This window comes from Rousettus aegyptiacus, unplaced genomic scaffold (assembly GCF_014176215.1).
Source record: "Rousettus aegyptiacus isolate mRouAeg1 unplaced genomic scaffold, mRouAeg1.p scaffold_m13_p_16, whole genome shotgun sequence".
Classification (NCBI taxonomy): Eukaryota; Metazoa; Chordata; class Mammalia; order Chiroptera; family Pteropodidae; genus Rousettus; species Rousettus aegyptiacus.
Window position 1 is genome coordinate 30,283,872 of NW_023416291.1, and position 23,436 is coordinate 30,307,307.

The 23,436-nt window shown below is 30.8% G+C and overlaps 1 protein-coding gene across 8 annotated transcripts in view; it reads left to right on the top strand.

The window, feature by feature from the left end:
• RBM46 (RNA binding motif protein 46) overlaps positions 1-21,270 on the top strand; it is a 33,450-nt gene extending 12,180 nt beyond the window's left edge. For 3 of the 8 annotated variants that reach the window (XM_016138645.2, XM_016138644.2, XM_016138643.2), the window contains one exon: positions 20,307-21,031. In XM_016138645.2, coding sequence (XP_015994131.1) covers positions 20,307-20,506 — 200 coding nt within the window. In that variant the 3' untranslated portion in view covers positions 20,507-21,031. Of the gene's footprint in view, positions 1-8,705; positions 8,739-14,894; positions 14,955-19,234 lie in introns of those variants that run through there. The other 5 variants (XM_016138650.2, XM_016138648.1, XM_016138647.1 and 2 more) reach the window with 5 other exon arrangements.
• Positions 21,271-23,436: the final 2,166 nt, after the last annotated feature.

Below are 23,436 nucleotides of genomic sequence, written 5' to 3' on the forward strand. Positions count from 1 at the left end.
AGTTTTACGAATTCCTGGTAAATTTTGAGACTTTTCTCCTTTAGAATCTCCCTATATTTAGCTTTTTTAAACCTTACTTATGGGAAAATTTGGTTTTGATTTACTTTAGAGTTCATGATCCTGTTTCATTAATTTATTGTTTTGTAATAACTCATCTTCATTTGAAATAATAATTTATATATAAGGTATAGGATTTATTACTTAAAGCAATTTATAAGAGGGCCCCTGCATCTTTGGTAAAGTCTACACAGTAATCTTTTGGGGGAGCAAGGGTAGGAAGTTGATAAAATCAGAGGCATTTCAGAGGGGTCATGTGTAGACACAGCCTTATGATCACCAATCTGGAAATTTGTTGTTATTACTCATGAAAGACAAAAAGCATCATTAAAAGATGTTCATGACTATTCTAGTCTTTAATTCCATGCTTAAAAAAAAAATGTTTCTCTAAAGCATTTGAAGGGTAATTAAGAAAGGTTTTAGATCATGTGCTAATTAAATATTAGGCATTGTGAAGGAAGAGGTGTAATATCACGCTGGTATTCTCCTACTTCCTGGTTTTTTCCTTTTTTGTTAGCTTCCTCTCTACCAGTCTGTCTCATTTTTAAATGCAGCTGTAGATTTCAGTTAGTGATGACTTCGTGCCCCTAATAATATTTATTAGAATACTGGTTGCTTGAAAATCAGCAATAAAAAGGACAAGTCTCCTACTAAGCACTGTAATTGTTTCTTGATGATAATTGTCAAACTCTTAGCTTAAAACTGATTTGCTATATGGTTGCAGAACCATACTACTGAAACTTATATCTCTCTTTAAAGTTGATATTCTCAAATTTGTTAAGAGAAGGCAGTCAAAAAGGAAAAACATTGTCAAAAGAGAAAATAATTTTTATGTATTTTATAGACTTGCTTATCCATCATAGGCACTCCTATATGATGTTATAAATATTTTCAAGAGATTTTGATTTGGAGATCTCGTCATAATTTTAGGACTGAAGGTAGAGTTTCTTTCCCTCAAAGAAACTTTTCAGTAGTGTCCTCAATTATTAGTTTTGAAATATTTTGTAATTTTACAGTTATCTAAGTTAATAAATTCTTAGATATGATTTCCATTAATGTATAAAATAGAGACCTTCCATATCTCTTTTAATAAAGACAATCTAAGTTAAATATAAAATTAGGTGGATAGCAGACAATTCAAATTATGGTTCTTAGAGAAAAATGGATCAAATTAATTCTTTTTTGGAGTAGAATATAGATAATTAGTTTGTGAGCAAAATTTTCCCAGGATACTTATGTTTGACCTAACACTGTAATGCTAAAATATATTTTATTTCTATCTCCACTCATTTACCTTACAAATTTAATTTAAATTTCCAAGATTTTTAATACATTGTCTTAATTTATGTCAGATTTTCTGTTAAGACATGGTTTGCCCATCTGATTATCCCCATAAAGATCAGATGTTATATGGAACCAGAGGTTTTTTTCATCAGGTTTTAATTTAGTATTAAGATTTTTTTTTTTTACTTGAGTCCTAGTGCCATAATTAACTCGTTATAAATTTTAGTTTCCAAAGAAAACTCTTGTTCAGGTATAGTATTCCCAACTTGATTATGTTATTTGGGGATGAAAATCGCTTTAATAAATGAAATGCTTAAAGGACATAGGGAGTTTGCTTTATAGTCATCTATTTCAGATTTTATCAACCTTATATGAAAACTGCTTATAATAAAAAATTGATCAATTTGTGTTTTATATATCTTCTCAGTCTATTCACCACCAGAGAAAAGAGTTGAGATCCAAATATAAGCCAAATATTTCAGTTAAACACTAGAGCTTGTTTGGATGCAGTATATAAGGCCTAGGGCCTTATCTGCAGATAGTAACCGAATAACCCTTATTGTGACTGACTAGAAATATGAACAAAGGTTGAGTTAGAGGCAACTGAGGGGAAAGAGAGAGAGAATTCAAGGAAGTGGAAGAGTCTGAGATCTGGGGTCTAGGAATCTTTGATCAGAAAAGAAATGTCAGACTTTTCAGAGGACATGTGTGATAGCCAGGAGGTTACAAATTGCCACATGACAGGGTAAGAAGAGAGTTAATATCATTGTGCCCACGTTCTGGCTTGCTTTTTCCTTCTATTAATAATGGAGCCTCTGGGCTTTGAAGAGTTGATGCATTTTTACCTGCAGTTTTCTTTAGGTGAAGGTTGTAGGGTATCATTGGATGTTTCAGGGCTGAGAACATGGTGGTAGTAGTGTGTTCCAGGGAAAGGGGAGTGTGTTATTGATATCCTGCTAAATGTTTAGTGTTTCAAGCATTGCGTTTTTCTGAGATCTTGAGAAGTTACTGGCTGGTCCCTCAGATGGAGTTCATTAAGTTTATCTTTTGGCTCTCTTAAAGAATTTGAATCTAATTTCCTAGATGGTGAATTTTAGCTACTATTTAAAAATGTTTGAGTGTAGTGATTTAAAAAAATTGCCTTGATACTCTTCCATTAAACCTTTCAGTTTGATGCTATTACAAGTATTATCTAGTCTTACCTTGATGATCTTTGATATGTGATATAAGCAGTCATTTACATTTTTATTTCAGTGCTCTTTAAGAGTAAGTATGCTTTCAGTGTCCATGTTGTTTTGGCATTATGCCTATTTTTTCAAGTTTGAAAAATAAAAGAGAAAAAATTAGACTTTAGTTAGTTAAATGACTATCATTGGTGTTATAAGGAAAATAGAAGTTCTTTTAAGGGGTAACAGGCACCTAAATGAGTGCTAGAAATCAAGAGAGTCTACTTCTGGTGACAATGGAGTACTCTTACCAGAATCCCAGAAGTTCTTGGTGTAGTCTCCTAAAATCAGTTTTTAAAATGTGTATGTGTGTGTTTCCCAATTAAATTGAGTTCTATTTTATGCAAAATGATCCTGTTAGAAGAAAAGCCAAAAGCTAGGGTTAATGCCAAAATTGAACCCTTGCTTTTTTTTTTTTTTGTTTTACTTCACAGTTAGAGACCATCTTCATAATGTCAGAGAATAACTTCTTTAACTTCACTAGAAACTCTTGACTCAACCAGTAGGATAAGAAATTATGTATCATGTGGTTATAATTAAGAACTTGTAATAAGTGGGATACTCAGTGGGTTTAATGAGTAGAATGTGGACTTGAGGGCTAGGAGATAGATTCTATATCAAATATTTGATATATGGAGACTTCTTGGGTTATTTAGTATCAGACCTTTTCAAATAAACCTTTTCTATTTTATCATTTTATATCTTTGATAATGGATCACACTATCAGTATGAATAATACTGCTTTTCCTAAAACTTTGCCTCTGTTTTGAATCTGGATCTTCCAGTATTGCTACTGCTTTCTCCTGGAGGGTTCTTCGCCATCTAGGAGTAGAATAAGGAAAATTAAGGAGATAAAGGAAAGTTCTGGACAGTAATAGTTTTGAAGAAGAAAGTCCTGGAGAATACATACTGGAAAGAGGGAGGTAGCCTCAGTGTGTGTTGATAATTCACCTTGATTAATAATTTATTAACAATTACTTATAGAGAAGGCATTTCTTGTTTCTTACATTTATATAATAAACATAATGAAGTGACAGTTTTTTTTTTTTTTTTTTTTTTTTTTGCTTGTATGACCACCTAATGCTTTAAAACGGGTGAAGAATCTCTGTCGCCAACCACCTTGTGCCTTTGTTTTAATTTCATCAGCTTTCTGTTGTTTTGGCCATGACTAATGAAGTTTAATTAAAGAACAGATTTTTTTTGAATACCTCTTATGTGCTAACTATACTTTCTTAAGCATTGAGGAGCTCTTACAGAGTCTGCTGAAGAAGGCAGAGACACAAAACTCTATGCATAGGCTGTTTTGGGAGTACAGAGGAAGGGCATGTCTCCCACTTGGTCTCAGTTGTTAATCTTGAGGAGAGTTTGTGGCCAGAAATAGACACAGCATAACCAGATACTTATTAGAAAAACAGCATGGTGGTGGGTTAATGGCAAACAGTACTACTGTACAGTATTTTTTGTTTGTTTGTTTGTGATTTCAGTCAGATTTTAAGAATTAGAAATTGAAAGGAAGTAATTTTTAGTTAATTGAAATTTCATCAGTTCTGCTATGTGAAACTTTGCAGGTATTTTTCTTTTTTCGGTACAACTATGTTGACATGACTTTTCCTCTGAGCAAATAATTTTTTTCTAGATGAATCTATTCGGATTTGTGTGAACTATTTTATGTGTGAATTTCATCGTTTTAATATCTTCTGCACTTTCTGTTTTGAGTATTCATTTGTGTGGCTGACTTGAATATTGCTTCTCATATTTGATTATGTAATGACATACATCATTAGAATATTTGACTTTTTTCTGGTGATTGAGTGGTAAAATATTTAGTACACATATTTTAAGCTCGATAGCCATTGTTTGCTGTCTCTTTAAAATTTAAGTTTTGATTTGTTAGCACTTAAAACATGGTTGAAAGTTATGAAACCGAAGACACAACTGGGTGAAGGTATACTATTCTGAGAAGTTTTAATGTGAAAAAGAAGTTGCTTTTTTTCTTATGAGGTATTTCCAGATTGATGGGCGCAAGTGCAAAAATCAAATTTCGATTTAAAAAGTTTGCTAATAAATTGCTTTGAAACAAAGAGAAACCTTCAGGTTTTTTTTTTTTAACTTAAGAGATAATTTTAGGAGACACTTAAGCTAGGTACAATATACTAGTGATATCATAATGAAAAATTTAACTAAATAGAGGAAAAATAATACTTTTAGAAAGTTTTTCTTTCCTTTTCAATTTTAATTACAGATCTAACTTTGATGATACCATTTCAAACTGGTATTTTAAAGAACCAAAATTTGCTGAATTTGCTTTCAGATTCACTTAGATAAATAAGTAGAATCGGCATTAACATTTTATACATTAATTTGTTTTCATATGATCACGTGGTGAGAGAAAAATTCCATTAACTCAACTATGTCTTTGACCCTCTGTGAGGGCCCAGTATTTATGAAAACATATTTCTATTCCTCTTGAAACAGCTGTTTTTTCCTGAAAGACCATAATGTGATATTTCTCATAATTCTTATCTTAATAACACTTGTATTAATAGATCATAATAATTATGGAGTTAGCACTGTGAGAGAAGTAGCTTAGTACAGTAATGAGTAATCAAGTAAAAGTACAAGAACCTGTAGTCTCCGCCACCAACAAACTGTGACCTTAGAATGGCAAACTAATCATTTATTATCCTTCGTGGATCTCAGTGCTTTTAATCTAAAATATGAGGGCTTTCTTGGACTTCTAAAGCTGCTCTTATGGTTTTGTTTAAAATATGGTCAAAATCTGATGGACCAAAATAATACTTGAAATTTTTTATATCAACCAAGATAGGTACTTAAGTTTAAATAGTTTAAAATTAAGAGCTGCTTTTGCAAGAATTAACTCTTTATCAGTTTAATATTCCTTTTATACATTTCAAAGCTTAATATCTGTCTACAACAGAATAACTGGGTTAAAAAAATGAAAAATTTATCATTTGCATGATGACAAGTACTTGCTTTTTGGTTATTTCCTTATCTGAGTTATTAATTATAATTAAAAATTATAATTAAAACCAAGATTTTATAAAACAAATCTTAATTATTTAAAAGTTTAGAAATTAGTTTTCTTTTTGTAACAAGATCTAGGAAAATGATGTGTATTAAAACATATCGTCTGACCAATATTTGTTCCATAGTTATGTCATTAACTGATTAAAGTGATCATGTGATTTCATTTACTTTATACATTTGTTTAATAATGCTTGATCCTCTATCCTATAATTTCTTAGTATCTTTGGTTAATACATTCCTAAAATACTTATTCTAGTACACTAGTTTTAACAGTAGCTGTTACTTTATTAATTTATAAATTTAACATGATTTTATCATTTAATATTTTAGAAAATAACCATTTATAAAATTACCTTGCTTGAATAAATACTACTGTAAATGTTGCCTATGTGTCCCATTCTTAGATGTCAGCAACAATTCGTAATTTTGCCACATGGTGTCGCCTAAATGTATTTCTTAACCTGCCTTTAAAAGGAATTTCAATGTTATATTGATTCCTGTCTCCCCCTCTCGACCCCCTCCCCCGCCCACCTTGGCTTACTTATTTTTTGGGGTTTAGAATCAGTAAAATCTGTGAGAAGCTCCAGATGGTCTTCAGCATATCATGTCTTTATTTTTGCTTCCTCTTTAATATTTAGTAGAAAATAATTGCCTATGCTATTGCAATATAATTTAGTGAATTATATAAGGGCTAGTAAATGGAGACAGAAGATGTTTTGAAGATTGGTTTTACTGTGGTGAACTTTTTCAAATCATCATATGTGCTTTTAACCACTTTAAAATTATACAGTGTCAGTTGCTTCTAGGCTTTTTGGTTAAGGTTGAATATAGTATCTACTACTTACTAGTTAATTTTGAATATATAATCTATCCTAGATAATACATCCTCTATCTAAGACCCGGTAGTGCATCACCTCCAAGAATGGTATGCTTCTCTCTAGGGATTTAAAACAAAAGAAAACAGAATAAAAAACTATTGCCTCCATAATTGGAAGCTTTAAATCACCAGACTATTAATAACTACTTGGTTTTTCTTGCTCCTTAAATTCATATTTGGTTAAAGATACATTAGTTACACGTGTGCCATTATATCATGGCAAGTGACATTTAAGCTATAAAAATGGCCTGTATGTGAATTTTTATATACACAGTACATATTTTATAAAAATGATTCATGTGGCTAGCTATATACCTTTATGCATTGCTTCGATTCAGTAAATATAAGATATACCACTGATAATGATTTCTACTATAATTGTATCTATAACTTTGGTTTAAAAGTATATAGGAATGCAGTCATTAGAAAACATCCACCTGTTGTAATTGTATAGCCTGTTAATTTGGTGAACGTACTCTGAAACCTCTCTTTTGTTATGTGTTTAAATAGTATAGCTTGATTTTTATACACAGGTTAATTCAAGGGATTGACATTTGAATAAATAAATTTGAATAAATAAAAAATGTAAACTAAGATACAATTCCAGCTTCTTTTGTACAATAGATATTTATGTTGACCTTTACTTACAGTGGATTGCTATTGTAGTGTAATCAAGTCCTCTGAACTCTCATTCTCCTGTTCAGAATGCTCTATTGTTTGGCCCCATCTTACCCAATCATATAGAAATAGCTCTTGCTTTGATCATCTGAAGAAGATGTCATGCTCATTGGTACTTCCAGGCTTTTCCTAGTTCTGCTCACTCCGCTTGGAATATTCTACTTACTCTTGTCTACTTAGTCTCTTATATTAGGCTTTTATTGGACATAGTAACTGATGACTTTTTTCTTATCATATTAGTCAACAGTTTAGTGATTTTTATATTACTGTTTATTTACTGTTATAAAATTTTTGATCCATCAGGTTTATAAAGCCAAGGGACTTTGTGTATATATATATATTTTTATCATTGTTACTATGTCCTCCATTGTATAGGTCAATACTCTCTCCTCTAGTACTCAGTGTGTGGTACTTTTCATATACTTGAAAGTGATTAATTATTGCTGTAAGGTTAAAAGAAAGATTCTGAGAAAAGATAAATTTTGGCTGTGCTTGAGCAGAAAGAACAAGTCAGAAAAGGAATATGTTAGATATGGAGTTGGGCGTACAGATACAGAACAATTAAATTATGAATGGTGGTTAATAGGATTTTACGTATTAGAAATACAGCTTTTAAAATGCTGGTGAAATGAGTGTTTCAAAATAGAGAAACCTTTGAATACAGACTGAGTCATGAATCATTTTATATTGAATATGTATTATATGTGTGTATATATAAATGAAATTTGAATAGTGGAAGAAAAGGAGATTATAGAATAAAGGAATATAGAAAAGGAATATAGAATAAAATGGATCATATTATGTATAATTTTATAATTTTATTGAACTTCTTAAGTTCATTACATAAGCCACAGTTATATTTAGTGCCATGTATATAATATTTTTCAAGACTTCACAAATGGAAAATTTAGCTTATTGTATGTTATTTCTAAACTTAGTTTATGCTAGCATTGCTTTTCTTCATCATTCTTCTACACAGGTATAGACTGAGAAGATAGCATTCTTCCTTTAAAATTAGTTTCCTCAAAAGCCCTGCAACTTCAAGATGCTAAGATAACTTCTTATTTGGAATGTACTGGAATTCTGTGCGTTCAGTTATTTTTTGTTTTCAAAAGAAGAAATAGTAGTGTGACATATCTGAGAGTCTTAAAAATAGTTTTTCGTCTTTCATACCAGTTACTTTAAAGTTTACATGGAATTGTTCTTCAAACTGAAAACTAGTACAGTCTTCAAAGATACAGAATATGCTATATACACAATTAGTTTAAATAACTTTTAAAACTTTTCGTCACATCTTTATAGACCAAGTCATATATCTACAATGCTATTTCTTAATGAATATAATAAAAATTAGCATTCTAATTAGTGAGAATTTTACCTAGTTTATCTTTCTTTTGACTTTTATTCTTACATAATAGAAGACTAAATATAACACATCTTATAATTCCAGTTTTAGAGGAAACAAGATTTTGTCTCTGATCATTGAAGTTTAGAAGATTATATTGACTTTTCAACACACCTTTTCTTTTCCCTAGACTCTTTCTTGTGTCTTGATAACTGAACAATCCCTTTTGAAATAATTTCTCAGAATATATTTATTAACAATCAGTGCTTTTTTAAAGGAATGATACTGCAGTGCCACCGTTAGCATAAATCAGGTATGTATATGTGTGTGTATACATATACACACACACACCTCTATACACATACACACCTCATTCTGGAATCTCTGTTCTATTGCATTGATCTATTTTACTACATTGTCTTAATTATTTAACTTTATGAAAAGTCTTAATATTTGGTAGAGAATATCTTTTTACTTTTTCCCCCTTATTTACAGTTATCTTGGCTCTTCTCAGCCCTTATATTTCCATATGAATTTTAGAATCAGATTGTGAATTTATTGCAAGAAAATCCTCCTGGGAATTTGATCGGAATCAAATTGACTCTGTACATCAATTTGCAAAGAACTAATATTTTTATAATACTGAGGCTTCTGATTCATGAACAATATCGATCTCTCCATTTATTTAGGCTTTCTTTAATTTCTCTAAACATTCAGCAGTTCAGTAGTTTACTGTGTAAATATCTCTTGCCTCTTTCATTAGATTTACTTGTAGGTATTTAATGTTTTTCAATGCCATAGGAAAAAGGTGCCTTTTAATGTCAATTTCTCATTGTTCCTGTTTATATAAATATATTTTTTGTATATTGAATAAAGCTGATTCTAATGGTTTGATTCTATTTAAAGTTTTCTCATACACAGTCATGTCAACTGCATATAATGAGCTTTTTTCTTCTTTTCTGTCTTTATACTTTTTTCCTTGCCTTATTGCACTAGCTAGAACCACTTGTCCAGCATTGAATACAAATGATGATAAAAAGCATCCTTGTAAACTTTCAGTATTTCTCCATTAAGGTATGTTTTGTTGTAGCTTTTATTTTAGAAGCTGTTTATCATATTAAGGATATTCTCTTCTATTCCTAGTTTGTTTTTGTTTTAAATCAGGGATGGGTGATGAGTTTTATCAAATGCTCTTCTGCATCTATTTAATTATATCATTTTGTCTGTTATTTGTTTAATGTGGTGAATTGCATTGATTGGTATTTGAATGTGACATCAGCCTTGTATTTCTGAATTCAATTCATTTTGATCATAATACATTGTCTTTTTAATTTATTGTTAAATTTAGTTTTTGATTTATTTTTTAGGACTTTTACATCTGTGTTCATTAGTGAGATTGGTACATTTCTTCATTAAAAACAGTTGAGAAGTTCTCTTTTACTGTTCCGTGGAAGAGATTGTATAAGATTGGTGTTATATTTTGACTGTGGAATATCATTTATGAAGACATCTTAGAGATTTCAGCTTTTTATTGCAATATATACATTTGTAGGCCACATATTTGCCTCTTAAATATATATGGTTACAGCTACATGACACACATTTTGAAAAAAATTTTATTACTTATTTCAGAATGTTTCGATTTATTCTTGAACATGAGTATAAATTTCAAAACCTGCGGAGATTTTTGTAGTTGTATTTTTGGTTTTTATTTTACTGCAATCAGAAAATACGTATCATTTTAGTCCTTTGCTTTTTTTAAGTTATCAAAGTAAATATTCAATGGCTGCTTAAAAAGAATTTGTTTGAAGTGGTTAATTGCAGTGTATTAGTTTGTTAGGGTTGCTGTGGTAAAGTTCCACAATCTGGGTGGCTTAAGCAACAGAAATTTATTCTCCCTCAGTTCTGGAGGCTAGAAGTAAGAATTTAAGGTGTTGGCATGATCATAAGGTGTTGGTAGGGGAGAATTTCCTTCTTTTAGCTTCTGGTGTTTGCCAGAAGTCCTTGAATTCATTGGCATATAGATGCATTACTCCAGTGTCTGCCTCTGTTGTAACATGGTCATCTTAACCCTGTGTGTCTTCACATGGTCTATGTCTCTCTGTGTTTTTTTATTCTTATAAGGATACCAATCATTAGATTAAGGGTCCACCCTACTCCAGTATGACCTTATATTAACTAATTACATTTACAATGACCCTATTTCCAAATAAGATCACATTCTGAGGTACTAGGGGTCAGGATTTCAATATATCTTTTTGGGCATACAGTTGAACTCAAATGCATATATATATATATATATATATATATATATATATGCATGCATGCATGTATACACACACACACATATATATCTCACATATATCTCAATTAGTCCAGGTTTGTTAATCATATTTAAATTTATTCATGATTTTTTTTGTCTGTTTATTCTAGTGCTTACTGTGAGATGGTTATGAAAATCATCCACAATGATTATAGATTTGTATTTTCCTCTTTTTGGTTTGTCAATTTTCACTTTATGTATTTTGAGGTTACGTATTAGGTGCATAGAAATCTAGAACTATTTTTCTGGTTAAGTGTACCTTTTATCATTATACTGTGTCATTCTATCTATATCACGCATTCCTGCCTTAAATTGTACTTCCTTTGATATTAACATATGCTTTCTTTTGGTTAGAGTTTTCATGTTATATATTTTCTGTTTTTTAACTTTTATTTTTCCCTTATCTTGGCCTTAAGATGAGTGCAATATGTAGTTGGTTTTTTTGTTGTTGCTGCTGCTGTTTGTTTTTATTGAAAGTCTGTCTAAGTGCTTGGTCAGCTTGCATTAGTGTACTTATTGATATGCATGTAATTAAGTCACTTATCTTCCTATTTGCTTTTAATTCTTTGTTCTATTTTCCCTTTTCTCTTTTCTTGCCTTTTGATAGATTATTTCTTTGCCTTTTTTTCTCCTCTCCTTCTTTGAGCTGTGATAGTCACAAATTCTTCACTATTTAGTGATTATACTGTAGACTCCAGCATGGATTCTTAACTTATTGAAGCCTAATATTATTTAATCTTTTTATCACATTCCAGACAATTCAAGGACCTTAGTACACTTTAGGTTCTCTTATTTCTTCTTTCATTTTACATAATGTCTTGGTATTTCCATATATTTTAAACCTATATTTTTAATCTCACATACCTAATGATAAGATTTTAGTTAACATAAATTTATCTTCATTTACCATTTACATATTTATTATTTTCTTTTCTTTTTATTTCCTCTTTCCCAAGCTTCCATCCACTGTTATTGTTTATTCTGACCAAAGAACGTTCATTTGTATTTTCTTTGGTGTGGATATGCTTTTGACAGACTACCTCAGTTTAATGTGCTTGAATATGTCTTTTGAAAGGGTATTTTTCTAGAAAGCAGTTTTTTTTTTTTTTTTGAGGTTATAATTCCACTCACTGTCTCTGGCTTGTGTTGTTTCTTTTGAGAAGTCAGATATAATTTACTCATTACTCCTTTGAATGTAAACTTTTCCCCCCCTTTGCTGCTTTTAGTATTTCCTCTTTATATGTGACTTTCAGAAGTGTTAGTGTGATGGACTTATACATAGTTTTCTTAGTCTTTATCTTAATTGGGACTTTAACTACTTCTAAAATATGTGGATCAATGTTTTTGAAAGTTCTAAGTTATTCTGTTTTCAGATATTGCTTTTGTGCCGCTTATCTCCTTTCTGTATGGTATTCCAGTTACACATATGTTTGACCTTTATACTATATCTCCTATATCTATTTTATTCTTTCTGCATTTCTTATTCTTTTGTATGTTTAGTCTGCATATTTTCTTCAGACCTATCTTTTGATGAATTTTTTTCATCTGTGTCTAACATGCTGATGAAACGATTTGCATTTATTTCTCAATTCTGGAGTTTCATTTGACTCTTAAAAATAATTTTCATGTTTCCTTCAAAACTTTCAGTCTTGTCTTTTATTTCCTTGAGTACATGAGGTATAGTTATTTTAATATCAAGTTCTGAAAACTTTATGTAAACTTTTTTGTAGATTTGTTACTATTGACTTGTTATTGTTGGTTTTAGGTCACATTGTTTTATCTCTTTGTATGATTTTCTTTATTTAAATTAAGTTTATTGGGGTAACATTGATTAATACAATTATATAATTTTCAGGTGCACATTATAATTCGAAATCTATATGTTCTATTGTGTTTACCACCCAAAGTCCAGTTTCCTTCAGTTACCATATGTTTGACCCCTTTTACCCTGTCTGCCTCACTCCCACCTTCCCCTTCCCCTACTCCCTGGTAGTCCATGTCCACGAGTCTCTCTTTGTCTTGTTTATTTGTTGTTTTTAGGTTTATATCCCACATATAAGTGATATCATGTGATTTTCAACTTTTTCTGTCTGACTTATTTCTCTTAGCATGATTACTTGAGGTCTGTTCATGTTGTTGCAAATGGCAGTATTTTATCTCTTCTTATGGCTGAGTAATATTCCATTGTAAATATGTACCACAGCTTCTTTAGCCAATCACCTATCGTAGGACATTTGGGTTGCTTCCATATCCTGGCCACTGTGAATAATGCCACTATGAACATTGGTGTGCAAATATCTTTTTGGTATGGGTTTTCAAGTCTTTGGGCTAAATACCCAGTACAGGGATTTCTGAATCATATGATAGACCAATTCTTAGTTTTCTGAGGAACCTCTGTACTCTTTATCATAGTGACTCTACCAGTTTGCAGTCCCATCAGCAGTATATGAGGGTTCCTTTTTCTCTGCATCCTCTCCAGCATTTGTTATTACTTGTACTGTTGATTATAGCTATTCTAACAGGTGTGAGATGGTATCTCATTGTGGTTTTGATTTGCATTTCCCTAATAGCTAGTGATTTTGAGCATCTTTTCAAATATTTGTTAGCCATTTGTATGTCCTTTAGGGAGAAGAGTTGTTCATGTTCTCTGCATATTTTTTGATTGGATCATTCGTTTTTTTGTTGTTATTGAGTTGTATGAGTTCTTCATATATTTTGGATATTAGGCCCTTACAGAGGCATTGCTTGCAAATATATTTTCCCATTGAAATGGCTGTGTATGACTTTATTTTTTATTGAATGCCAGATAGTGTAGATGAAAAAAAGTACAGATAATTTGAAAGATAGCATGCTGTTATTTTTATTTAGACAGGATTTATTTTTGCTACATAAAGGTGACCAAGTGACTGACCATCCCTTATTGCCTTAATTTAGGCAGGGATTGAGAAGATTTGAAGTTGAATTTAGTCTCCATTAAAGTCAATCTACTTCTGGTTCAATTTTATTCAAGGTTCGAGGCATAAGTCATCAGAAGCTCTGCAGCTCATTTTTTTGTCTTCCTGTCCTCAGAAATATGTCTGTCTCTTGTCATCTTCCCTTTGCCTCTCAGATCTCTCTTCAGAATTTGCCAGTCCTTCTAGGGAAACACACCTCCAAAAGTTGTGCATACCTCTCTGAATTTACTTCTTGTCCAGGATTTCATAATTCTTCACCGTCTTGGTCATTCTCAGTGCTTTCAGATGGATAATTTTGCTTTTAATGTCTACATTTTCTAGTTCTCACTGGGAGGGTTGATTAGTCACTTAGTTGGTCATGTAAAAATCAGAAAATATTGTGACTTTTTTCTACTGAATTATCTTTAAGATGGCTATTTAAAAACCTACAGTTTTATGTGGGTGATCAAACATTTTTCATTTGTTCATACTTCTGTACACAATTTCTTAGCATAGAGTTGGATATACATTTCTACCAGAAAGCTTTAAGGCACATAAAGCTTTAAAGAGATAACCACTAAAATGGATGAATGTCCACAGTTGTACTACATATGGTTAAATAAGGCTTCAAATAGATGAAGTTTAGTTGTTATAAGCAAAATGTTGTTTAAGCTTAGTGTTATTTTGGCCATCTATCTCTTTTTAAGACAGAAGGAAAGGATATTGATATTTTTCAAATTAACTTAGATCCTTTGGCTATCTGCTTATCAGAAACTGAGTAATTTCATTTGCTTTTAAAATTCTTTCTTTCTTAGTAGAGTAGTACTTCTTGGAAACACCAGCTAAGAAGGACTTAATTTTGTATAGAAACACATGTTTTTTTTCTGATAATGTATTAACTCATAATTTTCATTCAAATAGCAAAATACTGTTCTCTTTGTTCATCTTTGCAGAACTTCAGAAATGATAACTATTTGTCACTTGTTTCCTTTTCTTTATATTTATTTTCCTGTTTACTGGTCAAAAGGTTTTTAACTAAAGTTATCAAGGATTCCATGCACTTCCAAGATAGGGATAACATCAGTCTAAAGACTCAATTCTTTTCTGTCTTCACTGCTTACAGACAGGGAACACAATCTCTTCAGCCTGGACCTATGTAGAAGAATTTGGAGAAAATAAACAGGTAAGAAAAAGTCTCTTAGGAATATTAAGTGATAATTTAGTTTTCAGAAAGCCAGTTTTAAATTATTCTTATAGTTATAAGGAGAAATAATTAAAATTGTCCAATAAAACCTTGTGAAATATTTTGATTATTATACTTTTGTTAATTATAGATTGATTAAGTTTTAAAAAGTTTAACTGATTTCCATATTTTATATCTTCTAAAACTTTTAAATCACCAAGATGATAAACATTGTTTTATGGTAGATGTAGTTAGAGTGAGTATATTATGTGTAGATTATCCAGCATTTCTCAAACGTACCTGAAAATGGAACTCTCATTTTTTTCAAGTTTATTAATCCAAAATTATTGTTGATACAATGTAGAATAAAAGTTATGTTTATGAGTATTCACTGTTAGTTTTTTCAACATGGTACTGAGAAGGATAAGTTTTAGCAGGAAGTTAAAGGTAGCTTATAGTTTGAATAAAGATTATTACTATCCAAACTCCTTTTTACATGTAGAGGCAAAAAGAGTGTTGTGGTTCGCTGGGTAGCAATCCATGTACTAGTTCTGTGTTCTTGAATAAGTTATTTTACCTTTCTGGGCATCCATTAGTTTGTCGTTAAAGAGGAAAATAAGAATACTCATCTCATAAGATTTAAATAGTGCCAATCATGTATCGTTATTTTTGGCACTTAGTACTCAACAAATATTAACTTTTATTAGTAAAACTCGTTTTGCAGATAGAAAGAAATATATCTGTTATGCTTCAGAGTTATAAGTTTATTTTTATAGATCTTAATCTTAGCATAAAAATTCAAATATGTGTTGCTATTCTTAGAACTACTTTTTTCTATGAATTTTTATATTTGAAATTTTGGTTTATGAGGACTAATTTTAGATATTAGATAGAAATGAAACTTGAAAAGAGTTACCTTTTCTAAGGCTTTTATCTTCTCTTTGCTTTTGCCTAGTGTTTCTAGTGAGTTGTACTGAAGCCTGGATTGCTGTAGGTCAGATCATAATTTTCCCTCTTATAGGCTGCTGTTGTATTACTCTCTTTCTGAGTGGTTTAGAAACTAGCATTAAAATGAATTTGAGATAATTAATCTCTTAATACAAAGGTAACAGACTGGAAGCTCTGGGTAATGGTTTGTTTGGTGGAGTATAGCTAGATACCTATTGGTTCTCTTTGAGTTCTCTTTTTGTTTGTTACATTTTGACCTCTGAAGGCATTTATGTTTGTAATTTTTCTGTTTTGTTTTTGAAGTTTTCCTATTATATATTATTCCCATTAAAAGTTCTTCCCAAACTTATTTATAAAGTTGTTCAGTGGAATAACATTTTCTAAGGTCAAACAGGTTTGAGAAAAACTATGATATACTGCTCTTGGGAAATCATAATGCATTTTAGCATATAGAATAATTGTAGTAGCAACCTGTTTAACTGTTACCCTCATCTTTCCTAAATTTTTCTCAAGATTTTTTTGGCAAAGTTTTTCTCATTTCGAGGTACTTCAATTGCATAGGCTGTAGTTTGGGAAATATTGAAACTAATTCAAAGAAACACTTACTTAGGTTTACTTATAATTATATTGAGGTATAATAAAAATACATAAAATACCCATATTTAAAGTGTACACTTTGGCCAATTTTGGCTTATGTGTTCATCTGTGAAATGATACCACAATCAAGAAAACAAATATTTCATCACCCCTAATGTAATCTATTTCTCCTCCTATCCTCGTTCCCAAGCAACCACTAATCTGATTGCTGTCACTAGATTAGTTTGCATTTTCTAGAATTTCATATCCTTGTTTTAGAAGGTTTAAATTATGATCTTCAGATAATTTAGAATGAAATAGCTGTAATATATTAAAAATAAAAGTACAACTTTCTGACATATTTATAATTGTTACATACTATTAAAATTTTGTAGTAAAAAATATAAAACCCAAATAACTCTTCAAATAATATGGACAATATACTATAAATATTAAAAATAATTTAATTAAAAACAAGCAGATGCTTTTCCCCAAAATAATTGAATCTGAAAAATATCATTACTCTAGTAAAAATGGAGAATAAAGCACTAGAACTTTATAAAGAAGCAATTACAGACAATAACATTCTTATTTAGCCATCTATTACTAAGATTCATATACTCAAAGCCTCTTATAAATCATCTTAAAACATAAATACTGACCTCAGCTACTTTGTGGGCCTAGTCTTAGAAAAAAATGTTCATCACTTCATGTGTACTTCTTGTCCTTTGCTGTCAGTTGCCTGATAGGAAAAATTAAGTAGAAGACAGAAATACCTTTTTAAATTTTTTTGAAATATTATTGTAATAGGGAAAGTAATAAGATAAAAATACCAGTGAATTTGATAATACTAATGTGTTTTAGCCAAAAGTATCACTTTTAAAAATTTATGGTTAATGATTTTTAACTGTTTCATAGGTTTTAAACTTCTAGTTCTGAATGTTCTTTCTTCTACTTTCACTTAGCTTTTGATTTTCTGTACTAGGATGGAAAATACAGAACAATAAGTGATAAATGTTACTTTTTTCTAATACAGATAATTTTTTTTATCTCTGTGTTTAAACCCAGCCATCTACATTTTATGTTCTGATAATGTACAGTGTTGTTAAAAATAAAAAACTTTGTTTTGCAGATGAAATACACTGAAGGAAAGTTATTGAGTTATTTTAGTTATGACTATTTGAATGTTAGCGACTGAAATAATAAAATGGTGAAACGAGGACTTTTTCACAAAATTTAATAAATAGCCCATAAAAAATCTAAAGAAATGCTTAAAATAGGTATTAAAAGTACGGGAAATGTATGTCATAGATCAAAATAGCAGGTGCTTCATTATCATATACATTGCTATTGGGATTTAAAATGGTATAAGCTGCCTTGGAAAATAGTTGGTAGTACGTGACAAATCTAAACATAGTTACCATATGTACCAACAATTCCCTTCCTAGGTATTTCCTCAGAATTGAAAACGTGTCCACACAAAATCTTGTACACATTTTTTAGCAGCATTATTCATAATTGCCAAAAGGTGGAAACAACCTAAATGTCCATCCATTGACTGATGAATGGGTAAACAAAATGTGATATTTCAAGCATACAATGAATATAAAAAGGAAAGAAGTTATGATACATACTACAACATGGATAAAACTTGAAACATTATGCCAAGAAGCCAGTTTAAAAAGACCACATAAATTGTACGTTCAATTTATATGAAAAATGTAGAATAGGCAAGTCTATAGAAACAGAAGAATTAGAGGTTACTGGGGCTGGAGGGAGGGAACGGGCAGTGATTGCTAACAGGTGCAGAATTTCTTTGTAGAGTGATGAAAGCGTTCTGGACAGTGGCATTGGTTGCACAACTTTATGAAATAGTTGTAAATTTTGCAAACATCTGAACCTTTCGTTTCCTAATACAGTATTTGGGGAAAAATTTTCTTCTCTTGATTTATCCTGTGTCAATAAAGTCATTAATGTTAACCTTTGCTATTGTATTCTAGTCTCCTTAAAAATGTGAGAATACAACAGTTGATTAGTTTACTTTTAAATTAAAGGCTTACAGTAGGGTGCTATCAGAAATGCATATTTTCAGACCTAAGCACTATGCCATTAACCAGTTAATCTGACTATCTTTGTGAAATCTTCCTCTGAAGATAGCTCTTCCATCCATATTTCATGGTAGGCTGCATTAGCTCTTAAATGGGTTTAAACCCAAAGTAAAAGTGATTTCTTTGAAAAACATTTTCCTACCTACAGAACTATTTAAAGATCTGCTCTTCTAAATCTTGTTGTGTGTGACTACATTGTTAAAATTTGTAAGAGCTAGTTGTGTCAGAGATACATGGCTTAAAAAGAATTGGACTGTATTTGTGTAATCATCTTCAGGAGGAGAGAACCAGAACTTTTTTTAAAGCAGTTATTTGAATTACAGGAGCACTAAAGTTTATGTTTATACTCACTCCGTAACCCTTCAGACACAGTGGACCCTTTTAAGAGAGGAATTCTGTGGTACCTGGAGTTATCCCACTTTGTTATCAAAATAATTGCTTATCCAATTTCAAAATAATGAAAATATTTTGAACTGGATGCTTTTAATGTATTTATGTCTTCTGGGAGCAAACTGCTTTTATTAATCTTATGGTGCCATTAATAAAAATACAAAGGTGATAAAATTATTCTAATTAAAGTTTTACAATGCTAGAAATTAAACCTATATTTAATTGATTTTTATTTTTTCATTTTTTTTTCTTAACTAGGTCCTTTCTGATGTTGCTTGAGCTTATTCTTCTGCAGTTGATCTCATTCCTGTTGGCTAACTATTAAGTCCCATGACAACATTAAGTTAATGCTCGCATGTTTTAGGCCTCATTTATAGTTACAGGAAAATATAGAAAAAGCCTTACCTGTGCATTACATGACCTGATTCCTTTCGTCCATTCTTAGAAACACCATAACTTTAAAAAATACTCATTTTATAGTATTGTCACATCCTTGGCTTATTCTGCACTAAAGAACATAGTTGAGTTTTTGGAAAGTATAGGATTTACAAATTTGGTCTTTAATATTCACACACATCTATAAACATTATAATTAATGAAGCAGGAAATTATTGATGCATAAGATGAATGTTTATTGTTGAACAGTAATATTTTTAATATATGTATTTTAATTTGGTTTAATTTTTGGATTTTTCTATAGCATAAGTTGATAATGGTTTCTTAAAGTTTATTTTATAAAATACATTTAACTCATTTTATTGTTTTATGGTACGAGTAGGATGCTAATGTTAAATTTTATGTTGAGTTGTATAAATGTTTATATTAGTATTTAAATAATGAAATATTGGACAGTTTTTGCAGCCCGGGGTGAATATTTTTGCTGGTTTGATGCCTGATACAGTTTTTAAAAAAGCAAATATGAATTCGCTGTTTTTTATTTTTCCTTCATGGACTAACCCTTAGCATCAGAACCAAATTTAAAAAGAGCTTCATTGTGGAGCAAGAGAAATCAGAGATTTTCTTTTTCTGTGATCAAAAAAGAAGACAAAACAAGTAATAGATAGCCAGGAAATAGATATCCAGGAAAGCATTTTAGTAAGATCTCTGAAACATTGTCAGTAAAAGAAATGTAATATTGACTGATAGAACTGTCAGGATTTGCCAGGTAGTGAATGCTGAAACAGTCTTTACCAGCAATACAGCATTATCAGAATTTTCAGTGCTAGAACATTATGTTAAATTGTGATTATAGTTTTAATGCTTTATCTCTTTGAATTAAATTTATATTCATAAAGATGTGGAGCATAATTGTTCATATATTTATTTACAGACTACAATTTCCGTCGCAGCTCAATAAATAGTATTTTCCCTGTTAGTGCTACCCTCTCTTCTGGGACTCCCAGCGTGCTTCCTTATACTTCAAGGCCTTATTCTTATCCAAGCTATCCCTTGTCACCAACAATATCACTTGCTAATGGCAGCCATGTTGGACAGCGACTGTATATCTCCAATCAGGCCTCATTCTTCTGAAGAAAATACTGTAAACATGAATATGAAAGTTACTTTGTAAAGCATGCAAATTAAAATACTGTTTTATTTTATAATCGGGTTTGCACATTTGGTTTTAAGTGATAAATATGTATTTCAAAATAGTAAAAGAAACCAGTCATAATTCAGAATAACCCACAGTTGTAAAACTTGTAAAAATTGTAAGTTTAAAAAGTTACTCAGTGGTTTCTCTTGATAATGGTGTAACAAACTACTATTCTTTTTAAACTTTTGAAATTTAAAATACTTTGATTCCTGAGTGGGCAGTAGAACTCAGTGGTTTATGTTAAATTTTTGCATAATAACTTTGCTACATAGCATTTCACAATATTAAAGCGCTTGCAGACAGTGGTTACACTGAATTTGATTACCAAGGATCACTATATGTATTAGAGATTAGAGCAGTTATATAACCAGAAGCGTCTAACTATTATGTAGAAAGAAATGAAGGGCAAAAAGATTAAGATGCAAATTTTATGCAGTACTAAAGAAAAAAGCAATCTACCATTGTGGTCCTTGAAAATAACTATAAATATATTAGTTAATTATTTGTTATATAAATAAATTATAATTTTGCTGTTAATGTATTTAAGGTTTTTATAGTTATGCTTCATTTGTGTTTTTGATATTCACTGTATAGTTGTTTGAGTACTGTGTTATGGTTTTTTAATGTTGAAATCATGTGTTGTTTAATTTTTGTACTTGAATTCAAATTCTTTGACATTAAATATGTGATGCTTCTAAAATGTTTGTATTCTATTTTTTATTTTTAGTATGCACACAAAAAATTAGCTCTCATGTTCAGCTTGACCTTTTCTTGAGAACAATTTTCCTTACTAGGAATGTAGCAATACGCTGAGTGTCTTCATGGGACCAAAACAAAGATATTGCAGAAAATCGTTTGTTTTATGAAACATAGTAACAAAAATCCTTTTCCAAGACCAATAGAAATATTTCATTGGTGAACCCAGTGAAGTTTCCCCCTTTTACTTATGAATAATAAATGAATCCAGGTCATTTTGGTTGCTTAATAATTTAGTAGTATACATTTATAATGAATTTCTAAGAATGGTTTACATAAATGATAGAGACAAAAATCTTTCCATTCTTTGATACTGACATTAACTTTGCTTATCTACTCATTCTGTAGCTTTATGAAAGGTTATACAGAAAGTTTATCTCTCTTCAGTTTTTCTTTCACAAAGTTGGAGTAGGAAAGATTTTTCTAACTACGATTTGAAATTTGGAAGCCATAATAAAGAAGGTTGATAGGTTCAATTAAAAAAAAAAAACCTGAATGACAAGAAAGTACCAAGGGTTATTTCAAAAGACAAATTATAAACTTGAACAATAATCACAAATCATTTCACAAAGGGCTAATCGCTAGTATTTCCAGATATCAAAAAGACCATCCACTAAGAGAAAAATGGATAAAATGAATAGGCGTATAACAGGCATATGAATAGGCATATAACAGATGGCCTTTAAGTGCATAAAAAGATGCTTTATCTCATAATAGAAATGCAAATTAAAAGTTGAGATTTGCAGAAATTCAAATTTTGACAAGCTTTTGATAAACCTTTAAGGAAATTAACTTTCTTATACATTGCCAGTGGAGTTATAAATTGGTGTAAGTAATATAGAAAGCAATTTAGCATCCATTATCCAAAATTACAACTACTTAAGTTTTTTGCCCCAGCAATCCTTCTTCTGGGATATATATTTGTGTGTGTGTGTGTGTGATTATATATGTAAAAGGCAGTTAATTAAACATGATTCATAACCCAAATACCCATTATTAAGGGGACTGATGGATACATTTATTGGTACATCCTAAGATATGGTACAAAAGAGAATAAGGAGACCATATTCCTAATATAGAGATATTGTTAAGTGAAAAAGGTCAGAGTTCAGTAATATGTAATATACTGTAATATACTGTAAACAGGAAGAAAGCATTTGAATATGTTTATATTTTACAAGCAAAACTGTGGAAGGATATACAAAAAACAAGTGATTCTGAGAAAGTAAATGAGGTCACACTTTAAAAGTTTACTTCAGACACGCTACAGTGATAAATTTATCTAGTATGTGTCTCTGTCTATCTAAAAAAGTTTTAAGTAAAAAGGCATATAACTGTTCTCAGAAACAAAGTGAAGATCTGTAGTGAACCATAATCTGAACAGAAACATTAGGGAAACCTACACTGATCTGTTTACTCAGTGATCAGACGTTAATGGGTTTTGAGTAGGACTAAATAAACCCAAGTGGTAAATGCAGCAATACAAGCAGATATGTTTCATTTTTGACTCAATGGGTCCAATGTACTTGGAATGTGTCACTCATTGTGTGTGTGAAGCGTGAAGCACGTATAATCCCTTATGGGAAAAACAGTGAAGTCCTCATAAGATTTGAAACAAAGCCGTGTTCTCTTGGGTAAATAATTTACCTCCTTCGGAGAAACATCTTTTAGCTAGTGGTTAGGATTAATAGAAACTGACCCTCGGGACTGGGTGAGACTTGATTGCCGAGTAAAGTTGAGCAAGCCCAGCAGGACCATTACATCAGATGGAGGTGGTGCATGACGGTCTGGGTGGCTCTGTGCCATGCTTCCCTCCCTTACTCAATCTTTCGTATCAAAGGGTCTCTATAATCTGTTGGCTAAGGAAAAATAAATTTGGAATCTAGTATTATAAGGATAATGGAGACCACCAAAAAATTATACATTTTTTACAAACTATACAGAGCAATAACAAAAAGCCACACATGATCCACAGCTTCAGCATAACGGACAATGCTACAATTTTGCATAAGGGAGGGAAGCATGGCACAGAGCCACCCAGGTAAACCTGCCTTAAGTAAAAATAAATATAGACATCAAATTTTAGAAGTTTTTTATTGAAACATGTTTC